Consider the following 23,499-nt stretch of genomic DNA (forward strand, 5'->3'; position numbering starts at 1 on the left):
GAACGAGAACTCGTTCATATCTTTCAGTGTGGAGGCTCCAGCGATGAACGATGCGCGGTCCCGCGCTCGTTCATCGCTGGTCCCCCGTTGGCTGTGCATGCAGGCCAATATGGACGATCTCGTCCATATTTGCCTGCAGTTCTATGGAGCCGCGTGACGGGGGGAGTGAAGAAACTTCACTCCCCCCGTCACTGCCCCCCCGCCGCCGGGTCGCTCGTCGGCCGTATCCGCCGTCGGGCAGCTCGGCGGCGGGTCGGCCAGTGTGTAGGGCCCCTTAAAGATTCGCCATGGTTCTTGCACTTTTCCCCAAATGGAGTTCCCATAAGTCAGCAAGTATGATATATGGCCTCATACAGAGTTGGGAACAAATCAAACATAAGGGTTCACATATGCACTGGAATAAACCATGTTTAGAGTTTGGCTAGGTTGCGTCCCCATGTAAATGTAAATTGCGCGGTACATTGTAAATTGCACCCCCACCCCTGCACCTCAACATGAGTTTTAAAAGATGCAAAATTTCACCAGGATTTCTGCTGGATTTACCACTAACTGTAAGTGTGGTCCATGTGCAACAAATGCAGTGACTGACACAATTTAGCAACAGAACATTAATCTAGCAGCAGGCATAGGCGTGCGCAGCACATTTTATTAGGGGGTGCACCATCGGAGGGGTGTGTCTAGCACCGCCTTATGGGCGTGTCTAGCACCATCTATTGATGGTCAACGCAAATAAAATATCCACCCTTGTACCAATCCTAATAAAGCAGATACATTGTCAGATGTTGTGGTGTGCACCAAACAAACACCCCTGATGGCACTCACTGCAATTACTCTGCTCCTCCTCAGCCTTGTCTGGCTCCCCCTCTCTTTCCCCTGCAAGCCGCAGCAGCTTACTTACAAGTCAGTCACTCACTGACACTGACAGTCGCAGACTAGTACTGCTGCTGCTGGTAAAAACGAGTGACGTGTCAATGCTGCTGCCGACCGCCTGTCAGTATTGAATTTGTCTTCCTAAGAGGAAAGCTGGCTGCATGCTGATCCTGATCAGTGGCTGGCGTTGGCATAGCATAGAAGGAGAGAGGTGGGCATGTGGCAGGAGGGCGTGCGAGCATGTTTTTGTACATGGAGTTTGAAAGCCGGTGGCAGTGGCACCCTTGATTAACCTAGGCGTCTGGTCAGTAATGCAATCCTGACAGGGTGCAGCGCAGAGGGGACAGTAATCAGCCTGCTCGGCAATCGCTGCATCAGGCATGTGAGATTGGGGTGCCAGACATTAGGGGGTGCCTGTGCGCACCAGGAACCCCCGCTGCGCACACCTATGGCAGCAGGGTGCAGTTAATATCCCGGCGGTCAGGGTACGCGGACATCTGCACCTGGCAGCAATGCCCTAGTCGCACTCGCATCATGTATCACTGTATAATTAATACACACACATACACACGAGAAACGTGTCTAGGAAAACATAACGTAAGAAGTTGCTGTGACGCTAGGGGTGGAGCCGGCATGTGATGGGCGGTGACTTGTGCAGTGCATTCGCTGATTGGCGGAGACGCCGCGGTGCTGGAAGAACGTGACGTGTAGTGCAGGCCGAACCTACCCCGGGATGTGCGCTGAGAGCGGCCGGGATGTGGTTGCTGTGCGCGGTCTGTGCTGTGGTGCTGCTGCCGCCGAGCTGTGCGGAGAACGCTGCATGTGACGATGGGCAGGTGAGCGCTCCTGTGCGATAGTTACGTGTAATCCAATACCCACTCACAGGCGCCCTACCGCTGCATGGGACTGGAGTTTTACTGGCGGCATCCAAGTGGGCGCTGCTCTATCCCCACTCTCAGTGTTGTGTTACAGGTAGCAGACTGCGTCCCACACACTTCCCTGGTGTGTTACCCACCTGTGATGCAGTGTTATTTCACTTTTACATTTTGTGCATCTACAGAGCAATATACAGAGCTGCTCAGTTCCCCTGAGTTTCCCTTAGTGCCTTTCCCCTTCCTTACCCCCTCCGTAACATGTAGGATAATAACCGTATCCCGAAAGGATACAAATGGAAATAACATCATCTTTGTTTCCATCCGTTCAGATTACCGGTGTGATAGCTGGTGAACCAGGGCGTGCTGTGGGGCTTAGTCTGGGCTGGGTGTTGGGAAAGACGGCAGTCTCTTAAGATTGTGTTGATTTACTGCACTTTTATGTCTACAGATATTTTAGGATCACTGAGATCTTGCATCCTACGTGCTGAAACTTTTTCCAGGACACCAGGGGTGTGTGTGCATGAAATATGAGATCCTCTGACACCTCACCTGTTTAGCCTGCATTAGTCTTGTGGGCACAAGTTAATGCCCCTTTTGCCTCTATTAAAATTAAACTGACAGCATAGGTAAGTGCTACTAGAACTACCGCCACAACATGCAGTTTAAGGGTCAGAACAGGGCTACTGCACATGCCCATGGGTGTGGTATGTAAGGTCAACCACTATTGGTTGACATGACATAAGGTCGACATGAGTTTTTTCACTTTTTTTTGGTGCCGTTTTCTCCATACAGTGACTAGGAACCCAGTTAGTGCACCGTGTCCCCTCGCCATGCTTCGGGCAAGGTGCCTCGCTGCGCTCGGCACAGGTTTCCATTCCCAATTGTAGTCCACGTGGATCGTATGAAAATTAAAAAAATATATATATGAAAAACTCATGTCGACTTAGAGTCCCTGTCGACTTACTGTCAACCTATAGTGGTCGACCTAGACATTGTTGACCTAAGTGTGGTTGACCTAGAGACTGGATACCCATGCCCATTGGTAGCAGTTTCCTCTACCAAGTTTGCTGTGTGGATCTGAGTGCTCAGTCAGTGCACTGGACCAATGAGTAGCTACCAGGAAGAAGAGACAGGATCCTTATCATGGGGTGGGAGAATGTGTGCTTAGTGCATTAGAAATAGTTTTGCAAACTTTTTGAACAGTATGGAACATCGGTATAATACTCTCTCCACCCTTTTATATGCTTTCAGTAATCTCCCTCTGTAAAATGAAATATATATATATTTTTTTGCACTGCTCCACAAAACTAGCTGCAGCAGTGAGCCTGTTATTTTCTATAGGATCATCTTCATTCCTAAAATGTCTGTATTTGAACTTGTAGTGTAAACTTCTGTTTCTCTGCAGTTGCTACCAGCTTGCTCTACAAACTCATGCCCTTTGGCAGAAATGTGGAAACAAATGATTAAGCACAGGCGCAGTGCCAGCAAATGACATCTTGCTTTGTACCTTAGCCATATTGGACATCGTAATGAGACTCAGACTTCTTTCTTTCAGTTCAATATTCAGCTCGACCTGCCAGATGACCGTGCTTATTTGTGTACCGGAGACTATATTCCTCTCCCAAAGCAGGTAAGAAAATGGCACGTAATGGTCTGTTTCCTAAAATGTGTTTATTTGGCGGACTTTGCTCCTGGCATTGCATGGGAATTGTTGGTGCAATTAATAGCCTTTTTGAAACCATAAAACATTTATTATTAATTGTGTAGTAAGCAATTCATAGGTCATCCGCTGTTTGTCACGTACATCATTTAAGAGTATGGGCCTTACTCAGGTTTGTAAGGAAACCAAAAAAGCAACCAACTGGGCAAAACCATGTTGCATTGCAGGTGGGGCAGATGTAACATGTTACGGAGAGATTTAGATTTGGGGTGGGGCGTGTTCAAACTGAAATCTGAATTGCAGTGTAATAATAAAATAGGCGGTATATACAGGTTGAGTATCCCATATCCAAATATTCCGAAATACGGAATTTTTTGAGTGAGATAGTGAAACCTTTATTTTGTGATGGCTGAATGTACACAAACTTTGTTTAATACACAAAGTTATTAAAAATATTGTATTAAGTGACGTTCAGGCTGTGTGTATAAGGTGTATATGAAACATAAATGAATTGTGTGAATATACAACACTTTGTTTATAACACAGTTATTAAAAATATTGGCTGAAATGACCTTCAGGCTGTGTGTATAAGGTGTATATGAAACATAAATGCATTTTGGGCTTAGACTTTGGGTCCCATCGTCATGGTATCGCATTATGATATGCAATTATTCCAAAATACGGAAAAATCCGATATCCAAACTACTTCTGGTCCCAAGCATTTTGGATAAGGGATACTCAACCTGTACCGTGCACAGACACGGTGCTGTTTCTACCAACGGGCGAGCCGTGCGATATCACGGGGCGCCCACCATGACACCTGCTGCTATTATCTGCTCCCCCCCCCACCCCCCTTCTGGCCATAGTACTCCGCTCGGGGGATGGAGTTTTGCGAAATTAGGCGGTTACGTCATGATGTCTCAACGCAACCACGTAATTTCACAAAACTCTGTCCCCTGAGCGAAGTTCTATGGGCAGGAGGAGGGTCGAGCAGACAGTGCTGCCTGCCGCCAATGAGCATAAAACCCCCTGGCAACGAACATGACACCCAGAGCACAAAACCCCCTGGCAACGAGCAGGTAATTTAAAAGTAATTAATAGCCTTCCTGTAGGGCTTAATGTATCATGGGCGTGTAGTATAATATGGCGCAAGGGGCTTTACTATGTGGGGCTTAATATGATAGAATTTCTTTCCTCCCTGTGGTGGCCGAGGTCTGTTGGTGCAGGGTCAAAAACTGGGGTGTAAGGTAGTCTTTTCCTACGAGACCATGCCCATTTTCGCTATATCACACCCATTTTAATGAGGACATGCCAAGAGCGTGTGCACCTTCGGCATGCACAAAGTAGTTGTTTTTTTGTTTTTTTTATGTCAATGGGGGGGGTGCGCGCATTTTCGAATGTCTGTGGTGGGGGGACACTTTGTTTGTTTTTTTTAATTATTATTATTATTATTATTATTATTAATATTATTATTATTATTATTCACACTGGGAGACAAATTGTCTAGAAACAGCCCTGCACAGACATAATATAACCCACTCAAATCTAAATCTCTCTGCACTTGTTACATCTGCCCCACCTGCAGTGCACCATGGTGTTGCCCAGTTGCTTGCTTTTTTTGTTTGCTTCGATATCTGAATAATCCGCTGTATACAAATAACATCCTTACAAAAGTCTGACAGGTATTGTTCCTAGAAAGGGAGTGGGAGTTGCCAGGTGAGTTTGCCCGTGTGTGTTTTTCCTGTGGATATTAGTTTCCAGTGAATTTCACACCAGAGCAAATACAGTATTTGCAGCCATATTTCTAGAAAAAAAATATTGAATTGTTTTGACTTGTATGCTTCAAACCTGCAGGCCCATGCAAAAGTTATGTAAAAAATTAAATAAATCACTGAGGCAGGCTATGAGCAGAAAGTGATATTTACTTTATTTAAGTGATATGTTTCGTCAGCCTGCTATTAATGATTGATAATTGATTATATGACGACCATGGTAGTAAGTCACTAAGATAGTTTCTACTCATTGACAGTAGTGGAAGCAGTAACAACTGTGTGAGGTTGATGTTTAATGAATAGCTGCTGGCAATCTGGAATCTGTAGAGAACTTAGGGGAAGATGTACTAAGCAGTGAGCCAGTGGATAAGTTGCCCATGGCAAGCAATCAGCTGCTCGGTATAATTTTATAGTATGCAAATTATAAATGTTACTTCAATGCTTGGTGGAGTACCTGTTCTTACACTGGAAGCTTGAGAGGTCCCTAGTGTGGGGTGTAGTATGGTATGCCGGTGGCCGGAATCCCGACCGCCGGCATGCCGACAGCTGGGCGAGTGCAAATGGGCCCCTTGCGGGTGCTGTGCGCACCATGCTATCTATTCTCCATCCATGGGGATCGTGGACCCCCAAGAGGGAGAAAAGGTGTCGGTATGCCGGGTGTCGGGATTCCGGCGTCTGTATACTGTGCGTCGGGATCCCAACAGCCGGTAAACTGAAGAACTGAAGACCACCCCCTAGTGTGCAATGGAGAAACACCTTGTGGAGTACCATGGGGGGGAGGGGGTAGCTGACCCTGGTCGAGAGTGGAGAAAAACTGGGCTTAGTGTCTGCTGTCCTTCTGAGGGGATTGCACTCCTTGCGTGGAGCGGAGAACGGCCTGGTTTAGTATCTACTCTTGTACTGAGGGTTGGTCCTTTACCCTGGCACTGAGTGGGTATGAAGCTTGGTCTGGCTGGAGGTCGGGAGCAGCCTGAATCCCGAGGTGTTATGTGCCCCTGGAACTGGGAGGGACAGGGGTGCCTGAAAATGCACAGGGGATTTGTTCCACCATGCTTGAGTATGGCACTTGAGCACGGAGCACTCGTCTTTCCTGCCTGCACCCACTTTCCTTCGCCCTGGCCTTTAGGCTAGGGCAAGGATAATTTTTACTTTTCTCTGGCCTTCTGGCTGGGGCTTATTTATTTATTTTTTCACGTGTGTTTGCTCTTTTTTTGCACTACACTTCACCTTTTTATGTTTGTTTTTTTTGTGTCATGTTTTTGTCTTAGTTTAGGTGAGACCTTTATGGGCCACCCTCTCCTCTAGTTGCCGAGGCCCTCTCCTTGTGGGGAGGGGGGCTGGAGGGTTTTCCGTTCCCCAGGGGAAAGCTTCGGCCAACCCCGGGGATATTCGAGGGGTCTCTCTGCACTTCGGCAAGGGGGGACCCGCAGACCCTTTTTCCTTCAGTAGGCCTTTTGGCTCTGAGGGTTTGGGGAGTAATGGGGCCTTTCTGCTTTTGGAGAGGGTCCAAGTACCTATGCCTCCAGCACGGTTTTCTTCACAGACCACTGGGTGATGAAGCAACGCACTTCGGGCTTCAAAAAAAAAAAAAAATTCTTGACTTACAAGGACATCTTTATATAACCCTGGCTGTCCAGGAATTGGCTGAGAATGTCATGTGATGGCAAGCTGGCTCTCTGTTGGTGGTTGATCGATCACCTGATCCAGACTGTCATGGCTGCAGCCAGCGCTGCGGAAGAAAGTACACCTGATATCATGAAGGCCACTAAGAGATATAGATGCTGCAGCGGGGGTTATGCTGCTGCGGGGTCCTGGTGACTTGGCTCATAATTGAGACATGAAGCGGCGAAACCAGTAAGTGACCCGGTGAGAGAACATAACAGCGTGATTTGTGACAGCAGCGACTCAGGCAGTGTAAGGACCAAATTTAAAAAAATACATATTGCGATGCAAGGGGTACATGCATGGAAAATGCTGTTTGCTTAAATTTAGAAGTATGCTAGGGCACACCCCTGCCCAGTTAAAAATATATCTGCACATTTTAAATTAGTGCCACCTGCAGCATGATTTACCAAGGTATAAATTGTGTTTTTGCTTTGTTTTGAGCTCTCCCTAAAACTCACAATAGTTATTAAGCAGTTGTACTTGCATTTGTAGAGATGGGAGGAGAACACTTTACAGACTTAAAAGATTGAGTTGAAAGGTTCTGAGAAGCTGCAATGCAAAAGATAAAGTTCCCGGGCACAAGTATGATCTCATGTGATTGGTTCCAGTGGCACCCCATTTACATGTGTTTAGGTAGCTTAAAAAAAAACAAATCAGTTAAGTGCATGTGTTTTGCTGCCTGCAGATATGAGGCCTGAGGAGCTCAGACCCTAGTTCAGTGGGGTGTAGCTTAAAATATTGACAGTATACAGTCAGTCAGTCAATAGGTGGAAACCAGATGGTTAACGAGGTCAAAAGGTTGATATGCAAATTAATTAATGCAGAAACCTTCTTTTTTTTTTTTGTAATTTCAACCCTAAACCTAACCCTCCCCCCGGTGCCTAATCCTAACCAGCCCCTTCTGCAGCCTAACTCTAACCATTCACCAAGTGCTTAACCCTAACTGTCCCCTCCAGCAGCCTAACCCTAACACTCCCCCAAGTGCCTAACCCAAAAAAATGTCTGCAATAACATATCAGAAGGCAGTGTAATCAAGTGTTACAAGCTATAACGTGCAAGTAAAAGCAAAGAGATCCATGTGCAGTGCTTAGGGCCACCTGTTATCCATCTCTGCCCTTGTCAATTGAGCCATAAAGATTTTAGAAAACACCTTGAAGTTTCATGATATTTATAAATGCATATTATTTTACAGCCTAGGCCAGTGGTTCCCAAACTTTTTTTAATCATGGCGCCCTAGAGTATCAGAATTTTTTTTACGGCACCCCTAGGCCAAAAGTTTCATATTGAGAATTTTAGAAAACAATAAGTAAATTATGTTTGTGTCATCCTTAGTTACTTTAGTGTATTGCGGGACAATATTTGCTTCTGTTTGTCCTCGTATTTTATAATTGGCAGCCACAAGCACTGGTTTTGTCTATTACTTTGACCAAAAATAGTTTGAATTGGTCCTTTACCACCAATCCAAGGCACCCCTGCTAGTGTCCTGAGGCACCCCAGGGTGCCTAGGCAACACAGTTTGGGAACCACTGGCCTAGGCTTTCATATTGAACTGCTTGCTCATTGATCCCTAATATCCATATCACCTTTTACAGCAGGTGACACATTATTCCTCTCATCTAGTTCTGTGAGCAATACAGATAACAAAGTGTAACTATGTGTGTCTTTATGTACCTTTTTATAAAACCTTGTTAGCTACCTGTGCAATGTCTGAGTCGCATATAGTCTATTATTAACCATTCCTTGGAATGTGTGCAGAGTTGTTTCACTTGCTGGCTGACCTTGTGTGTGATGACATGCAGAAGTGCTGGTATTTTGGTAGATCATCTTATTTACAAAAAGATTGATGATTACAATGTATTGCAGTTGTTTCATTGTTTCTGTTCTGTTTTGTCACTGTCCACAACAGGTATTACCCAGTGTTGCCATCAGGTATAAGCCGGAGGTAAGAGGCGTTTAGCACTCTGTATAACTTATGTTGCCTTTATCACAGACATCGTCTTTTGCTGTTTTATACGCCATTATTTTTCTTACTACACTTGCTAATCATTTCTCAAAACAATTATTGACCGCTATTATTTTGTACGGGTGTGGATCGTTGGGTCGACCGTAACTAGGTTGACATGGAAAAAAGTCGACATGAGGTGTTTTTTTTTTTTTTTTTTAAGATTTCTTCATAAAGTGACAGAGAATCACAATTACTTTGTGTCCCCTTGCATGGTGAACGACTTCGGGCAAGGTGCCTCACTCCGCTACCGCTGTGCTTGGCACATGTTACTATTCTGAATCATAGTCCACGTGGATCATAAAGTGTGAAAAAGTAAAAAAAAAAGCAAAAAACTCATGTCGACCTTCGCCAAGTCGACCAATAGTGGTCGACCTAAGTGTTGTCGGACCTAAAGACCGGATATTATTTTGTACACAAACATATTTACTCATACGTCCTAGAGGATGCTGGGGATGCTTTAAGAACTATGGGGTATAGACGGGATCCGCAGGAGACATGGGCACACTATAAGACTTTGAATGGGTGTGAACTGGCTCCTCCCTCTATGCCCCTCCTCCAGACTCCAGTTAGATTCTGTGCCCAGTGAGACTGGATGCACACTGAGCAGCTCTCCAGAGTTTCTCAGGAAAAGACTTTATTAGGTTTATTATTTTCAGGGAGACCTGCTGGCAACAGGCTCCCTGCATCGTGGGAGTGAGGGGAGAGAAGCAGACCTACTTCTTCTGAGTTCAAGGGCTCTGCTTCTTAGGCTACTGGACACCATTCGCTTCAGAGGGTTCGATCACTTGGTACGCCTAGCTGCTTGTTCCCGGAGTCGCGCCGTCACCCCCTTCACAGAGCCAGAAGATTGAAGCCGGGTGAGTATGAGAAGATCAAAAGACTTCAGTGATGGCGTTTGAGGTGCCGCACTGCGCGCCATGCTCCCACACATCACATCAGTGCAGGGCGCAGGGGAGGCGCCCTGGGCAGCATGGGGGACCTCAAACAGCAATGGCATTGAATATAACAGTGCCCAGGCACTAGTTAAGGGACCCCCGCCAGTATAAAGATTTTTGAGCGGGACTGAAGCGCGCCATGTAGTGGGCGGGGCTTCGCCCACGCAGCTCTGACCAGCGCCATTTTTCTCTTCACAGAAGGCTGCAGAGACGCTGGCCCTGACCTCCACACTGCTGTGCAAGTAACGGTGCAAAATGGGAGGGCGCTAGTGATTTGGTGATTATTATATAAGCAAAAAGCGCTAGCAGGTCTGGGCAGTCTTGTTACTGGCTTCAGTACCGGGATAGGCGCTGGGTGTGAGCTGGCAGAACTCTCTCTGTGTCTCTCTGGCAGGCTTTATTGTGGTTCTGTCTCCTATAGCCCCAGTGTGGTTGTGCCTGTCGGTACGTGTGTGTCGACATGTCTGAGGCTGAATGCTCTTCCCAGGAGGAGGCTGGAGTTGGGGACAGACAATTCTATGAGAGTGGCAGTGTCGGCACCGCCGACGGATGATTGGGTGAATATGTTGAGTGTTTTAAACGCAAATGTGACTAAGTTGGCTAAGAGATTTGATAAATCTGAGTCTAAGAACCAGACATGGAGGAAATCCATGGAAGATGCTTTGTCACAGGCCCAGACTCCTTCGGAGTCACAGAAACGTGCATTTACCCAGATAGCAGATACAGATACCGACACGGACTCTGATTCCAGTGTCGACTATAGTGATGCCAGATTACATCCAAAACTGGCTAAGAGTATTCAGTACATGATTGTGGCAATAAAATAAGTTTTACATATCACTGAGGACCCTGCTGTTCCTGATACTAGGGTCTGTATGTATAAAGGAAAGAAACCTGAGGTAACGTTTCCTCCCTCTCATGAGCTGAACGTACTTTTTGAAAAAGCTTGGGAAAATCCTGACAAAAGGATACATGTTCCCAAAAGAATTCCAGTGGCATATCCGTTCCCTTCTGAGGACAGGGAAAGGTGGGAGTCAATCCCCACGGTAGACGAAGCTTTATCGCGTCTATCCAAAAAGGTGGCGCTCCCGTCCCCTGACACGGCAGCCCTAAAGGATCCTGCGGATCGTAAGCAGGAAAATACACTGAAATCCATTTATGTCACTACGGAGTCGCTACTCAGGCCTGCCGTTGCTGCGGCATGGGTGAGTAGCGCTATTGAAAGGTGGACAGATAACTTATCTGAGGTAGATACCCTAGACAGAGATAGCGTGCTTTTGACTCTGGGTCACATCATCGACGCTGCAGCATATTTAAAAGAAGCTGTAAGGGATATTGACCTTTTGGGATCTAGGGCCACTGCCATGGCAGTCTCAGCAAGGAGAGCGTTGTGGATTCATCAATGGAATGCTGACGCTGACTCTAAGAAGGCGATGGAGTCGCTACCGTTTAACGGTAGGGTCTTGTTTGGCAACGGCCTCACTGACCTGGTTTCTACGGCTACCGCAGGTAAGTCTTCTTTTTTACCTTATGTCCCTGCACAGCAGAAGAAATCGCCTCACTATCAGATGCAGTCTTTTCGGCCCAATAAATTAAAAAAAGGACGTGGGTCCTCCTTCCTTGCTGCGAGGGGGAGAGGACGGGGGAAAAGGTCACAGGCTGTGGCAAGTTCCCAGGAGCAGAAGTCCCCTCCGGCTTCTACCAAATCCACCGCATGACGCTGGGGCTCCGTTGCGGGAATCCGCACCAGTGGGGGCACATCTCAAACTCTTCAGTCAGGTCTGGGTGCACTCGGACCTGGATCCTTGGATAGTAGACGTAGTATCCCAGGGGTACAAGTTAGAGTTACAAGACGTGCCCCCTCACCGATTTTTCAAATCGGCCTTGCCAGCTTCTCTTCCAGAAAGGGAGATAGTAAGCGCTGCGATACTAAAGTTGTGTCAAAATCAAGTAATTGTCACGGTACCCCCATCTCAACAGGGGGAAGGGTTTTATTCGAGCCTGTTCGTGGTCCCGAAGCCAGATGGCTCTGTCAGACCGATTCTAAACCTAAAATCCCTCAATTTCTTTCTGAAAAGATTCAAGTTCAAGATGGAGTCTCTACGAGCAGTGATCTCCAGTCTGGAGGAGGGGGATTTTATGGTGTCGGTCGACATAAAAGATGCCTACTTACATGTCCCCATATATCCTCCACATCAGGCTTACCTGAGATTTGCTGTGCAGGATTGTCATTACCAGTTTCAGACGTTGCCGTTTGGTCTGTCCACGGCTCTGAGGATTTTCACCAAAGTAATGGCGGAAATTATGGTTCTCCTGCGCAAGCAGGGAATCACAATTATCCTGTACTTGGACAATCTCCTCATAAAGGCGAGGTCCAAGGAGCAATTGTTGAAGAATGTTGCCCTTTCACTGACGATTCTCCAACTACGCGGTTGGCTCTTAAATTTGCCAAAATCACAGTTGGATCCAATGACACGGCTGTCGTTCCTGGGTATGATTCTGGATACAGAATTGCAAAGAGTTTTTCTTCCAGTGGAAAAAGCTCTGGAAATATAGAATATGGTAAAACAGATTCTGAAACCGGCAAAGGTGTCAGTTCTTCACTGCACTCGGTTGCTGGGGAAGATGGTGACGGCCTACGAGGCCATTCCGTATGGCAGGTTCCATGCCAGGGTGTTTCAGTGGAACCTGCTGGACCAGTGGTCCGGGTCTCACCTGGACATGCACCGGAAAATAATTCTATCTCCCTGGACCAGAATTTCCCTTCTGTGGTGGCTGCACAGTTCTCACCTTCTGGAGAGACGCAGGTTCAGGATTGGATCCTGGTGACCACGGATGCAAGCCTCCGAGGCTGGGGAGCAGTCGCACAGGGAAGAAACTTTCAGGGAAAGTGGTCAAGCCAGGAAGCTTGTCTACACATAAACATTCTGGAATTAAGAGCCATCTACAACGGCATACTGCAAGCAGAACATCTTCGAGGTCTGCTGGTCTTGATTCAGTCAGACAACGTGACAGCAGTGGCGTACATAAACCGCCAAGGCGGAAAAAAAAAGCAGAGTGGCGATGGCCGAGGCCACGAAGATTCTTCGCTGGGCGGAAAGACATGCCAGCGCTCTGTCAGCTGTCTTCGTTCCAGGAGTGGACAACTGGGAAGCAGACTTCCTCAGCAGACATGATCTCCATCCAGGAGAGTGGGGTCTTCATCAAGAGGTCTTTGCAGAAGTGACGAGCGTTGGGGAGTTCCTCAAGTGGACATGATGGCGTCCCGCCTCAACAAGAAACTTCAGAGATATTGTTCCAGGTCAAGGGACCCTCAAGCGATAGCGGTGGACGCCCTAGTGACACCGTGGGTGTTTCAGTCAGTCTGTGTTCCCTCCACTTCCACTCATTCCAAAGGTGATAAAAATTATAAGAAGAACAAGGGTTCAGGCGATCCTCATTGTTCCGGATTGGCTAAAAAGGGCCTGGTATCCAGATCTTCAGGAGTTGCTCATAGAAGATCCCTGGCCTCTTCCTCTTCGGGAGGACCTGTTACAACAGGGGCCGTGCGTGTATCATGACTTATCGCGGCTGCGTTTGACGGCGTGGTGGTTGAACGCCAAATCCTAGCCCGAAAGGGTGTTCCCAGTGAAGTCATTCCTACACTTCTTCAGGCTAGAAAAGAAATAACGGCAAAGCATTACCACTGTGTTTGGAGAAAATATGTGTCTTGGTGTGAATACAAGAAGGCTCCTACGGAAGTATTTCACCTGGGGCGTTTGCTCCATTTCCTACAAGCATGTGTGGGTGCGGGCATAAAGTTTTTTCTTTTTTTTTAAATCATGTAAGTTTTTATTGAAATTTTACATGTAGTTACATAGGTGAAACAAGAAAGAGAAGAAAGAGAGAAACAGGAAAAAAAAAATAGAGAAAACAATTCAAAACATGCAACGTACAATACAGTGCATCATGCTGGTCAGTAAGTGTTACAATGATTTACAGTATAAAACATAGAGCTAGTGATACTTGAAAGAGGGGGAGAGCGCTCAGAACACTAGGTCTGGTCACTACAACACTATCGTCATTGATTTTTTTATTATACATAGGTAGGAGGGAAGTCACCTACACGAATATAGGGTTGTGTGTATAAGAAGCATGATAGCATCATCAAAATAAAAAATAAACTGGGAGGTGTCAGAGAGCATCGGCCTCGGCCAAAAAGGTTAAAAAAAGAGAAAGAGGTCTACAATCTCTGCCTATCAACGGGCCCCGTCAGTTCCGCACCCGAATGCACCAGAGTCCATTTATCCCACTTACAGTGAAACTTGGACACAGAGTTGCGGGATAAGTACATTAGCTTTTCATGCCTTATGACCAAGGTCACCAAAGCTCTCCATTCCAGTAATCTGGGAGGGGTCTCTGCAAACCAGGAGCGTGCAATAACAACCTTGGCAAGCGTGATCAGACACAGGACATACTGATATGTGAGCAATGAGTGAGTTTCTTCCAGGTCCACCCCGAAGAGACAGGCCCTGGGGTTAAGTTGAGGAAGAGATGGGTCAGTAGTTAATATGTCAGACCAAACCCGAGTCCAAAATTCGTAGACTTTCAGACAATCCCATAACAGATGCCAGAAACCAGCATCTGCCATCCGGCATTTGGGGCACAGAGCGTCAGGCCTTAAACCCGCTCGCTGGAGAAGTAGAGGGGTACGGTAAACCCTGAGCAAGATAAAGAGGTGCACCTGTTGATATCTGATGCAAGGAGTGGTAGACCTGGCGGAGCCCAGTATTTGTAACCATTGCTCGTCTAACAAGGGGCCTATATCACCCTCCCAGCTCAGCCTAAGCGGATCTAAAGAGGCAGGTAGGACTCTATTGTTTAGTGAGGCATATATCGTTGAAATTTTGCCCGTGGAGGGCAAGCGTTGTAGCAGAAGTTTAACTGGAGAGGGGGAGATGGAGGGGGCCGTTCTGAACTGGGTCTGTATTGCATGTCTTAATTGGAAGTATCTAAATAGGGCTGTGTTTGGGAGCTCAAAATCAGCCTGTAGTTGCGCGAATGATTTAAGGTAACCATCCACATACAGTTGTCCCAGGGAAATCACCCCACTTTTTACCCAAATGTTGTCTATAGACAGCTTCTGAAGTTCCATATAGGAACTGTTGAACCATAAGGGCGAGTCTGCTTCTAGGTCGGACCAATCATAAAGGCTGTGCACTTGCTTCCAGACCAGAAGAGCCTGTCGTAGGATAGGAGGAAGACCCGACACAGACATTCCCGAAAGCAAGAAAAGGAGGGGGGTGAAGAAGGGTCCCACCCAGTCTGTCAAGTATCCCTGTAAGGTCGGGCCACCCACTCCCGCGACCCAGCCGGAAAGGTGCACCAGCTGTGCCGCCAGATAGTACAATCTAAGGTTAGGCAGGCCCGCCCCTCCAGTGAGTTTGGTCCTACAAAGTTTTTTTTATAGCTATCCTCGCCGGTTTATGAACCCAGATAAAGGAAGATACGAGACTGTCAATGCTAGCAAATACTTTTTTAGGCAAGTAAATGGGGGAGTGTTGCAGGACATATAGGTACTTAGGCTGGATAGACATCTTAAAGAGATTGATGCGACCCAAAACAGTCAGCGGCAGTGCCTTCCATGTGTGGATTTTACGTTTAAAAAAGGCTGTGATAGGGTCAATGTTCCATCTGGCGTATTCTGATGCTGGTCCCGTAACCCAAACACCCAAGTATTTAAATTTCAGAGTCCATTGCAGTGAGTGTGACGTACATGCCCTCTCCGGGATATGTCCTGAAATGGGAAAGATAAAGGATTTGTCCCAATTTATACATAGGCCAGAGTATTCCCCAAATTCATTAACTGTGTGGAGCATAGACCGGAGAGAGATATCTGAGTCCCCCAGGAACAGTAACATATCGTCGGCATACAGAGAGACCTTATCCACTGTGGAGCCGATCGCCAGTCCCTGAATATCCGGGTTGTCCCGTATCATACAAGCCAGCGGCTCTATAGCCAGTGCAAACAGGGCTGGGGACAGTGGGCAACCCTGACGCGTGCCCCTGGCTAGAGAGAATGAGGACGAAGTATACCCATTAACAGAGACACGGGCCACTGGAGAGGAATATAGCAACCGAACCCACCCGATGAACATAGGGCCAAAGCCAAACCCGTGCAGCACCCGCCACAGGTAGGACCACTCAACCGAGTCGAAGGCCTTGGCGGCGTCGAGAGACACCACCACTGTCCCCGAACCCAGCAAGCCATCCCCCTGCAAGTGATAGAACAATATTCGCAGGTTTTGCATAGTGGACCTCCCCGGCATGAAGCCCGTCTGGTCCTGATGTATAATAGAACCGATGACCGTGTTCAGACGAATGGCAAGCAGCTTTGCAAGGATTATAACATCGGTAGACAGCAGTGAAATAGGGCGGTAGGATTCGGGAGCCTTGGGATCCTTCCCCGGTTTGGGCAATACTATAATAGTGGCCTCAGACATGGACGGGGGGAGTCCACCAGCTTCAAACAAGGTATTAAATAATTCTAATAAATAGGGACTGAAATGGGAGTTAAATATTTTATAAATCTCCACTGGGAGACCATCCCCACCAGGTGCCCTGGACGAGGGGAGCGACGACACAGCGCGCTCCACCTCCTCCAGGGTGAAAGGAGCCTCAAGTACTTCAAGCGCCTCCTGCGACAATTTGGGTAAATTCATCCGCGAGAGGTAGGAGTGCAGCTGCTCGTCGGAGTTGGAAACTCCTGACGAGTACAGTTTGGAATAAAATTTTTGAAATACCCCAGCTATATCTTTCCCCGAGTAACAGAGACTGCCATCCCCATCGGCAATACACTGAACAGTGCGGGAGTGGGATTCATCCCCGGCCAGAAAAGCCAGGCAACTGCCCCCCAACTCCGCCTGAAAATACTGCCTGTGACTGGAAAACAGCAGTCTGCGTTTGGATTTATCAAAGAGGTAATCGGCCCACTCTCTCTGTGCGTTTAGCCACGCCCCCCGATCCGACTGGAAATGTGACTCTATATATATACAGATTCCAAATCACGGCAAGCCTGTTCAAGTCTCGCTTCCTCCCTCCTGTTAAACGACTTGATGCCAGCTATTCTCTTAATAAAAGTGCCTCTAATATATGCTTTATATGTGTCATGTCGGACAGTGGGGGAGGAGTCTGGGGGGTTGTAATCAAGGAAGTCTTTCCAGTCCGAAATAAGGTCGGAGCCCTCTCCCATTAAATTCAACCAAAATGGGTGCAATTTCCACTGACTGCTGCCCCTATCGTGCGTCATAGACAGCTCTAGTAAAACTGGAGAGTGGTCCGATATACCCCTGGACAAATATGTTAGTTCAGAAATTCTAGGCGATAATGTCGGGGAAATAAGGCACAAGTCTATCCGTGACAGTGTGTTGTGGGTAGCGGAATGACAGGAATATTGCGCCATAGTAGGGTTTCGCATTCTCCAGACATCTATCCAGCCAAGTTCAGCGACAAGTCTTGCAAAAGGGGTCGGGGCAGGGGGGAGAGAGGTGGAGTCGTGAGACTCCCGCCAGCGATCAATAGACAAGTCCATGACGTTGTTGAAGTCACCCACACTAATAACCGGTGTGTCAGGGGACTGAGCTATAAAGTCAGCTGCTTTGCGCAGAACTTCACTGTTATAGGGAGGGGGGATGTATATAGCCATGATATTGTACAGTGCGTGATGTATAACGGCCCGTAAAAAAACATACCGACCCTGAGGGTCCACACTACTATGCTCCAAATGAAAGTGTACCGACTTCTTAACCAATATCGACACCCCTCTGGCGCCGGAGGAAAACGTGGAGAGGTAAGCCCATCCAACCCATGGCCTCTTAATGGCCATGACCTTACTACCATACAGATGAGTCTCAGAAAAGCATGCTATGTCAACTCTATACTCTTGAAGTTGTTTCAGGACAAGAGAGCGTTTAATTTTGTCATTTAAACCACGGACATTCCATCCCATCAGTCTAATCGTGTCCCTCCCCGTGGAGTCGGTGTTAGAACCCATACCGTAGATCGCATTGCATGGGCACAGGGAGAAAAGTCATGGGAGACAGAAAAGGTATAGTATGTGAGATTTGATACATAGTAAACCGGATTATAATAAAGCTATACTCTCTAGCATATAGAGGCCGAGCACTCTCCAAATGTGACACCTGAAAAACCATGCAATTCCATAGCGTTTGAGCACAATAATTAGTTGCAGAGAGAAAAAAAAGAAAAAAAGGGAAAGTAACAACAACAATTAAACATCCCATCCCGCACCCACCCTGTATGACCAGCAAGCAACCTAGTGTCATACCTATACCCTAATAAAACTAAATTAAACTAGCTGGGTTCAGAACAAACCAGCTGGGAAAAACAGAACTGTGGGACTAAACCCCTAAGCTGTCTACAGCAGGGAGCTCCCGCACATAGAGCTTAGCAAGTGTAGCGGCCCGATGCTATGTAAGAAAAACAAACAGAGAAATAAGTGACACACATCAGCCCATAAGGGTGAGGACAATAGGAACCGTACGGTTTACGCTATAATAGTTACCACACGCCAACAACATATGACCAATACGAGTTCATTCAGGAGCTGGAGGTCTGCGTTCCAGCCAGGATTCCACATCTTTCGGGTTTGAGAAAAAGTGCGTGGTGTCGTTGAATATAACCCTCAGACGAGCCGGAAACAACATCGAGTATTGAATATTCCGATCCCGGAGTTTGCGTTTGACAAAAGAGAATTGGGCACGGGATTTCTGAACTTCAATGGCAAAGTCCGGGAAGATTGAGATCGTGTGATTGTCAAACAACAACGGGCCCTGGAGCCGAGCCAGACGAAGTATAGTGTCTCTATCCTTAAAATGAAGAAGACGAGCAATAAACGTTCGAGCAGGAGTGCCAGGTGGAGGAGGACGAGATGTAAGACGATGCGCTCGTTCTACCGCGAATTGCGGGCTAAAGGCTTCACGTGTAAACATCTTAATCAGCCAGTCTTCAAAGAATTTCTCCGGTGCCGTTCCTTCCGCCCTCTCAGGCAGTCCGACCAGGCGGACATTGTTCCGGCGAAGCCTGCCTTCTATATCGGATAATTTAGCATGTGCCGATGATAATTGTGTGGAAAGGTCGTCCACCCTAGTTTTGAGTGGAGAGGTGGTGTCCTCCAGGTCCGAGATGCGGTGCTCAGTCTCACTCACTCTTTCACAAATCTTTTGGAGATCCTGACGAAGGAGAGAAACGTCTATCTGAACACGTTCAATTTTATCAGAAACACGTTGCTCAGAGGCAGCAATAGCCTGTATTATTTTCTGCGTAGATTGCGTCGAGTCATTCAAGGCCGGGTCCTCGCCCTCAGAGCGCGGAGAAGGAGAGTTGCGAGCCGCAGTGGAGGTGGATTGGGAAGAGGAGGATTCCCTCGCATATTTCTGTAGTTTCGCGGCTGCACCTGTTTTCCCCATTGTAGTATCCAATATATTGCACAGGGCTAGTGCAGGAAGCGTGTAGAATAGGATTACAAGTGTGGAGGAGTATGGAGGAAAAGCAGCAGCAACACACCCCTAAAGAAGCACAAGCACAACTTCGGTGTAATGAGCACAGCTTCCACGTGCAGCGAGTAGGGGAGCCAAGGAAGTCAGTGTAGTATATATATAGATGCCAGCACGTTATATTTAGGCAGAGATATATATGCGTAAGCGTGTGCAAACCGGGGTAGTATGTCCTGTACAGTTCCCAGAAGGGTGCACTATCCAAGCGGGGGTTTAATGCAGGGGGCACTGCAGGAGAGGGTAGGCAGATATATGCATGTGCAAACCGGGGTGGTATGTCCTGTCCAGCTCCCAGAAGGGTGCACTATCCAAGCAGGAGATTAATGCAGGGAGCACTGCGGGGAAGATGGCGGTGTAATTACCGTGAGCTGCAGGAGCTGATGGTGTGCCGATTAGCCTGTATAACTCGGTGGTGTTCTCCTGCAGTGGCTTGCGTCGGTCCTATGGAGAGGGAGCAGGCTGAGTAGTGCAGGCCGCGCAGTATCTCTCTGCGGCGGTGAAGAAGGCTTCCCTCCTAGGATGCAGCACGTGGGACGCTGCCCGGAGTCGGCGTCGGCCCCGGAGAGCACCGACCCGGAAGCGCCGCGGAGCCCCAGTGACAGGAGAGTGAGAAGCGGAGAGGCAGCCGGAGGGCGTCCAGGCACCGTGGCGGTAAGCTGGAGGTGTGCGGCTAGGGAGCGGAGGGCAGAGTGTGAGGCAGGCGTCCCGTCCCACGATGGCAAGATGGCCGCCGTGAGCAGCTCCGAGACACCACTCGCAGCACCCTCCGTCTTTTGGCCGCTATACGGATCCGAGGGGACAGGCAGGTAGATCCAGTTAAGCACCAGCAGTTGGGGCTGAAGTAGGTTCACTTTTTAAATAGGTAGCATCGGGCTGAAACGGATAAATGTAGGATTTTGTGCGGGAGCTTAAAAGCTATGCTCCTACTCCATGCTATGCCAAGCCACGCCCCCGCGGGCCTAAAGTTAGGCTCTATTAAAGTACAGATTTCGGCCTTGTCGATCTTCTTTTTTTAGAAAGAATTGGCCTCCCTTCCAGAAGTTTAGACCTTTGTAAAAGGCGTGCTGCACATCCAACCTCCCTATGTGCCCCCAGTGACACCTTGGGACCTTAATGTGGTGTTGCAATTCTTGAAATCACATTGGTTTGAACCTTTGCGCAAGGTTGAGTTAAAATTCCTTACTTGGAAAGTGGTCATGTTATTGGCCTTGGCGTCTGCAAGGCGAGTGTCTGAGTTTGCGGCTTTGTCTCACAAAAGCCCCTATTTGATTTTCCATGCTGATAGAGCGGCGTTGAGAACTCGTCAGCAATTTCTGCCAAAAGTGTTTTCATCATTTCATGTTAACCAGCCAATTGTGATGCTAGTGGCTACTGACACCTTGGCGGAGTCAAAGTCTCTCGATGTGGTCAGAGCTTTGAAGATCTATGTCGCCAGAACGGCGCAGATTAGGAAACCAGAGGCTCTATTTGTCCTGTGGGCTCCCAACAAGATTTAGGCTCCTGTTTCTAAGCAGACTATTGCGCGCTGGATTTGTAATACGATTCAGCAGGCTCATTCTACGGCAGGATTGCCGTTACCGAAATCTGTGAAAGCCCATTCTACCAGAAAGGTGGGCTAATCCTGGGCGGTTGCCCGGGGAGTCTCAGCGTTACAACTTTGCCGAGCTGCTACTTGGTCGGGTTCAAACACCTTTGCGAAGTTTTACAAGTTTGATACCTTGGCTGAGGAGGACCTCTTGTTTGGTCAGTCGGTGCTGCAGAGTCATCCGCACTCTCCCGCCCATTCTAGAGCTTTGGTATAAACCCCACGGTTCTTGAAGCATCACTAGCATCCTCTAGGACGTATGAGAAAATAGGATTTTAATACCTACCGGTAAATCCTTTTCTCTTAGTCCGTAGAGGATGCTGGGCGCCCGTCCCAGTGCGGGCTGTATCTGCAGTTTGGTTATAGTTACGCTCATGTTGCGTTGAGTTCAGTCAATCTGTGACTGTTGTTGGTCATGCCGTTGCATACATTGTTGTTGAATGCCATGTTGTACTGCGTGTTAGTGGTGTGATCTGGTATGTATCTCACCTTAGTTTAAAATAATTAAATAAATCCTTCTCCTCGAAATGTCCGTCTCCCTGGGCACTGTTCCTATAACTGGAGTCTGGGCATAGAGGGAGGAGCCAGTTCACACCCATTCAAAGTCTTATAGTGTGCCCATGTCTCCTGCGGATCCCGTCTATACCCCATGGTTCTTGAAGCATCCCCAGCATCCTCTACGGACTAAGAGAAAAGGATTTACCGGTAGGTATTAAAATCCTATTATTGTGTTTCAGATTTGTGCTAAAAGGTAGTACGAGAGTACACACCAGACATGACTTATAGAAGTGTGTTCTCGTAGTGACAGGAGTCTGGCTTTTAATAAAGTCGTCCTACATGGAGTTCTTCTTTAATGACTATGCTTCACAACTTTTAATAATGAACTTAGCCCAAGATCTAGCAAATGTAAAATTATTGTCAAAATAAGGGATAAAATCACATTGTGATGTTTCTTTAGTAATGGAGGACAAAACCCATTGGTATATTGAAACAAACAGGCAATATACTTCCATCAGGGGTTGGAACTGATATGCTGGCGGTCGGGATCCCGGAGGTCAGCAATAATCTGCCAGATCTGACTGGCTGGAATGAAAATATGGTAATATGGGCAAATGACCATCGACCATTTGCTACCATACACTGGAAAATGGACAAAACCTGTCCGTGATTTAGCTAATTTGCATGAACGACCGGTTTTGTCCATTTTCCAGTGATTGGGAGCAAATGGTCGATTGTCATTTGCTCTCATCCATTACCAGATTTTCATTCCAGCCAGACAGATCTGGAAGATGATCTGCCAGATAATTGTATGGTGTGTGCCCACAACGTGATGTGGCTAGGACACATCAGGAGACTGTGCTGATTAATTTGATGTGCACACTTGTTTGTCTGTAAATGAAGCACAACAGAACTTTGTATGGCCATGGCTGCTGCATGGTATCATTTTGTACACCATATACAAGTGTTAGATATCAAATTAATCATGACAGTCTCGTGGTGTGTCCCAGCCGCGTCACATTGTGAAAAAAGATGCATTTTCAGCAAAACAGACGCTAGCAATATCTCATGGGTACTGTGGTGCGACTGCAGTAAAGATGTATGAGGACACATCTGGAATGACTGTGTCCCGATTTATACAGCTATTCTTGCTGGATAAAATATACAGTATTACTATGACTTGCATTTTTTTTTTTTTTGCAAAACATTTTTTTTTTATTACCTGTTGTACTAGTATAAGCCGGTGATTTAATGTCTTTAAAGTCCTGGAAATATATGTTCTCTTGCAGAACTCCTATCACGCTTGCATGGACACTGCAATAGAGTATACAGCTGCAATACCAAACAGGTGAGCAGTGCTGTAGCCACTTGTATTACATTGTGCCCATTGCTGTCACATAGTGGATGCAGCCATTCTATGTTTCATTTTACACCTGTAAAATGTGTTCATGAATACTATATGAATTGGAAAATGACATATTTAAGTGTGTGTATTATTTTCACTTTTTAAACCGGAGGGAAGGGATAGAGTTCGGGTCTAAGGAGATGGGGAGAAGGTTCTTGGGAGCCAGGGGAGAGACATTTCCCCACCCCTAGACTTCTCATGAATGTTTGCTCAGCCTAAATTGGTTTTCCTTCACATGTTCATCTAACTATAGACTCTTAAGTTACATACACATTGAGCATTTCTGCCCAGAGTGTACGCACAGCGATTATGTGAACATCGCTGGTAGGAAAATAGCTCAGTGCATGCAAACTCAGCGATTTTCACACAGCCCAGCGATGTTCACGGGGGTTGAACCACTTTCCACAGAGGGAGACTGTGGAAAGTGGTTCACTCAGCTGTTAAAACAGCCCGACGGACGGCTGCGGTCAGCGATGATGCGGGAGCGTGCATCAGCGCTCATCGCCCGGCCATACACACTGAACAAGTTTGAGCTCAAAGTAGCTCAAAACACCAAAAAGTTACGTACTTTGAGCTCAAAACCGGCTACTGTGTATGGGCCTTTACAGACAGTAAGTAAATAAACCCACTGCCGCAGATAATTTTGTACAACATCTGTGTATGGTTGGTCTTCAG

General features: G+C 47.2%; 1 protein-coding gene across 1 annotated transcript in view; it reads left to right on the top strand.

Annotated features, from left to right (window-relative positions):
• The first annotated feature begins 1,469 nt into the window (after positions 1-1,469).
• The window catches only part of TP53I13 (tumor protein p53 inducible protein 13), a 60,824-nt gene continuing 38,794 nt past the window's right edge, over positions 1,470-23,499 (top strand). The window contains exons 1-4 of the mRNA XM_063955940.1: positions 1,470-1,706; positions 3,301-3,375; positions 8,749-8,784; positions 22,709-22,767. Coding sequence (XP_063812010.1) covers positions 1,626-1,706; positions 3,301-3,375; positions 8,749-8,784; positions 22,709-22,767 — 251 coding nt within the window. The 5' untranslated portion in view covers positions 1,470-1,625. The remainder of the gene's footprint in view (positions 1,707-3,300; positions 3,376-8,748; positions 8,785-22,708; positions 22,768-23,499) is intronic.

Source organism: Pseudophryne corroboree, chromosome 2, assembly GCF_028390025.1.
Source record: "Pseudophryne corroboree isolate aPseCor3 chromosome 2, aPseCor3.hap2, whole genome shotgun sequence".
Classification (NCBI taxonomy): Eukaryota; Metazoa; Chordata; class Amphibia; order Anura; family Myobatrachidae; genus Pseudophryne; species Pseudophryne corroboree.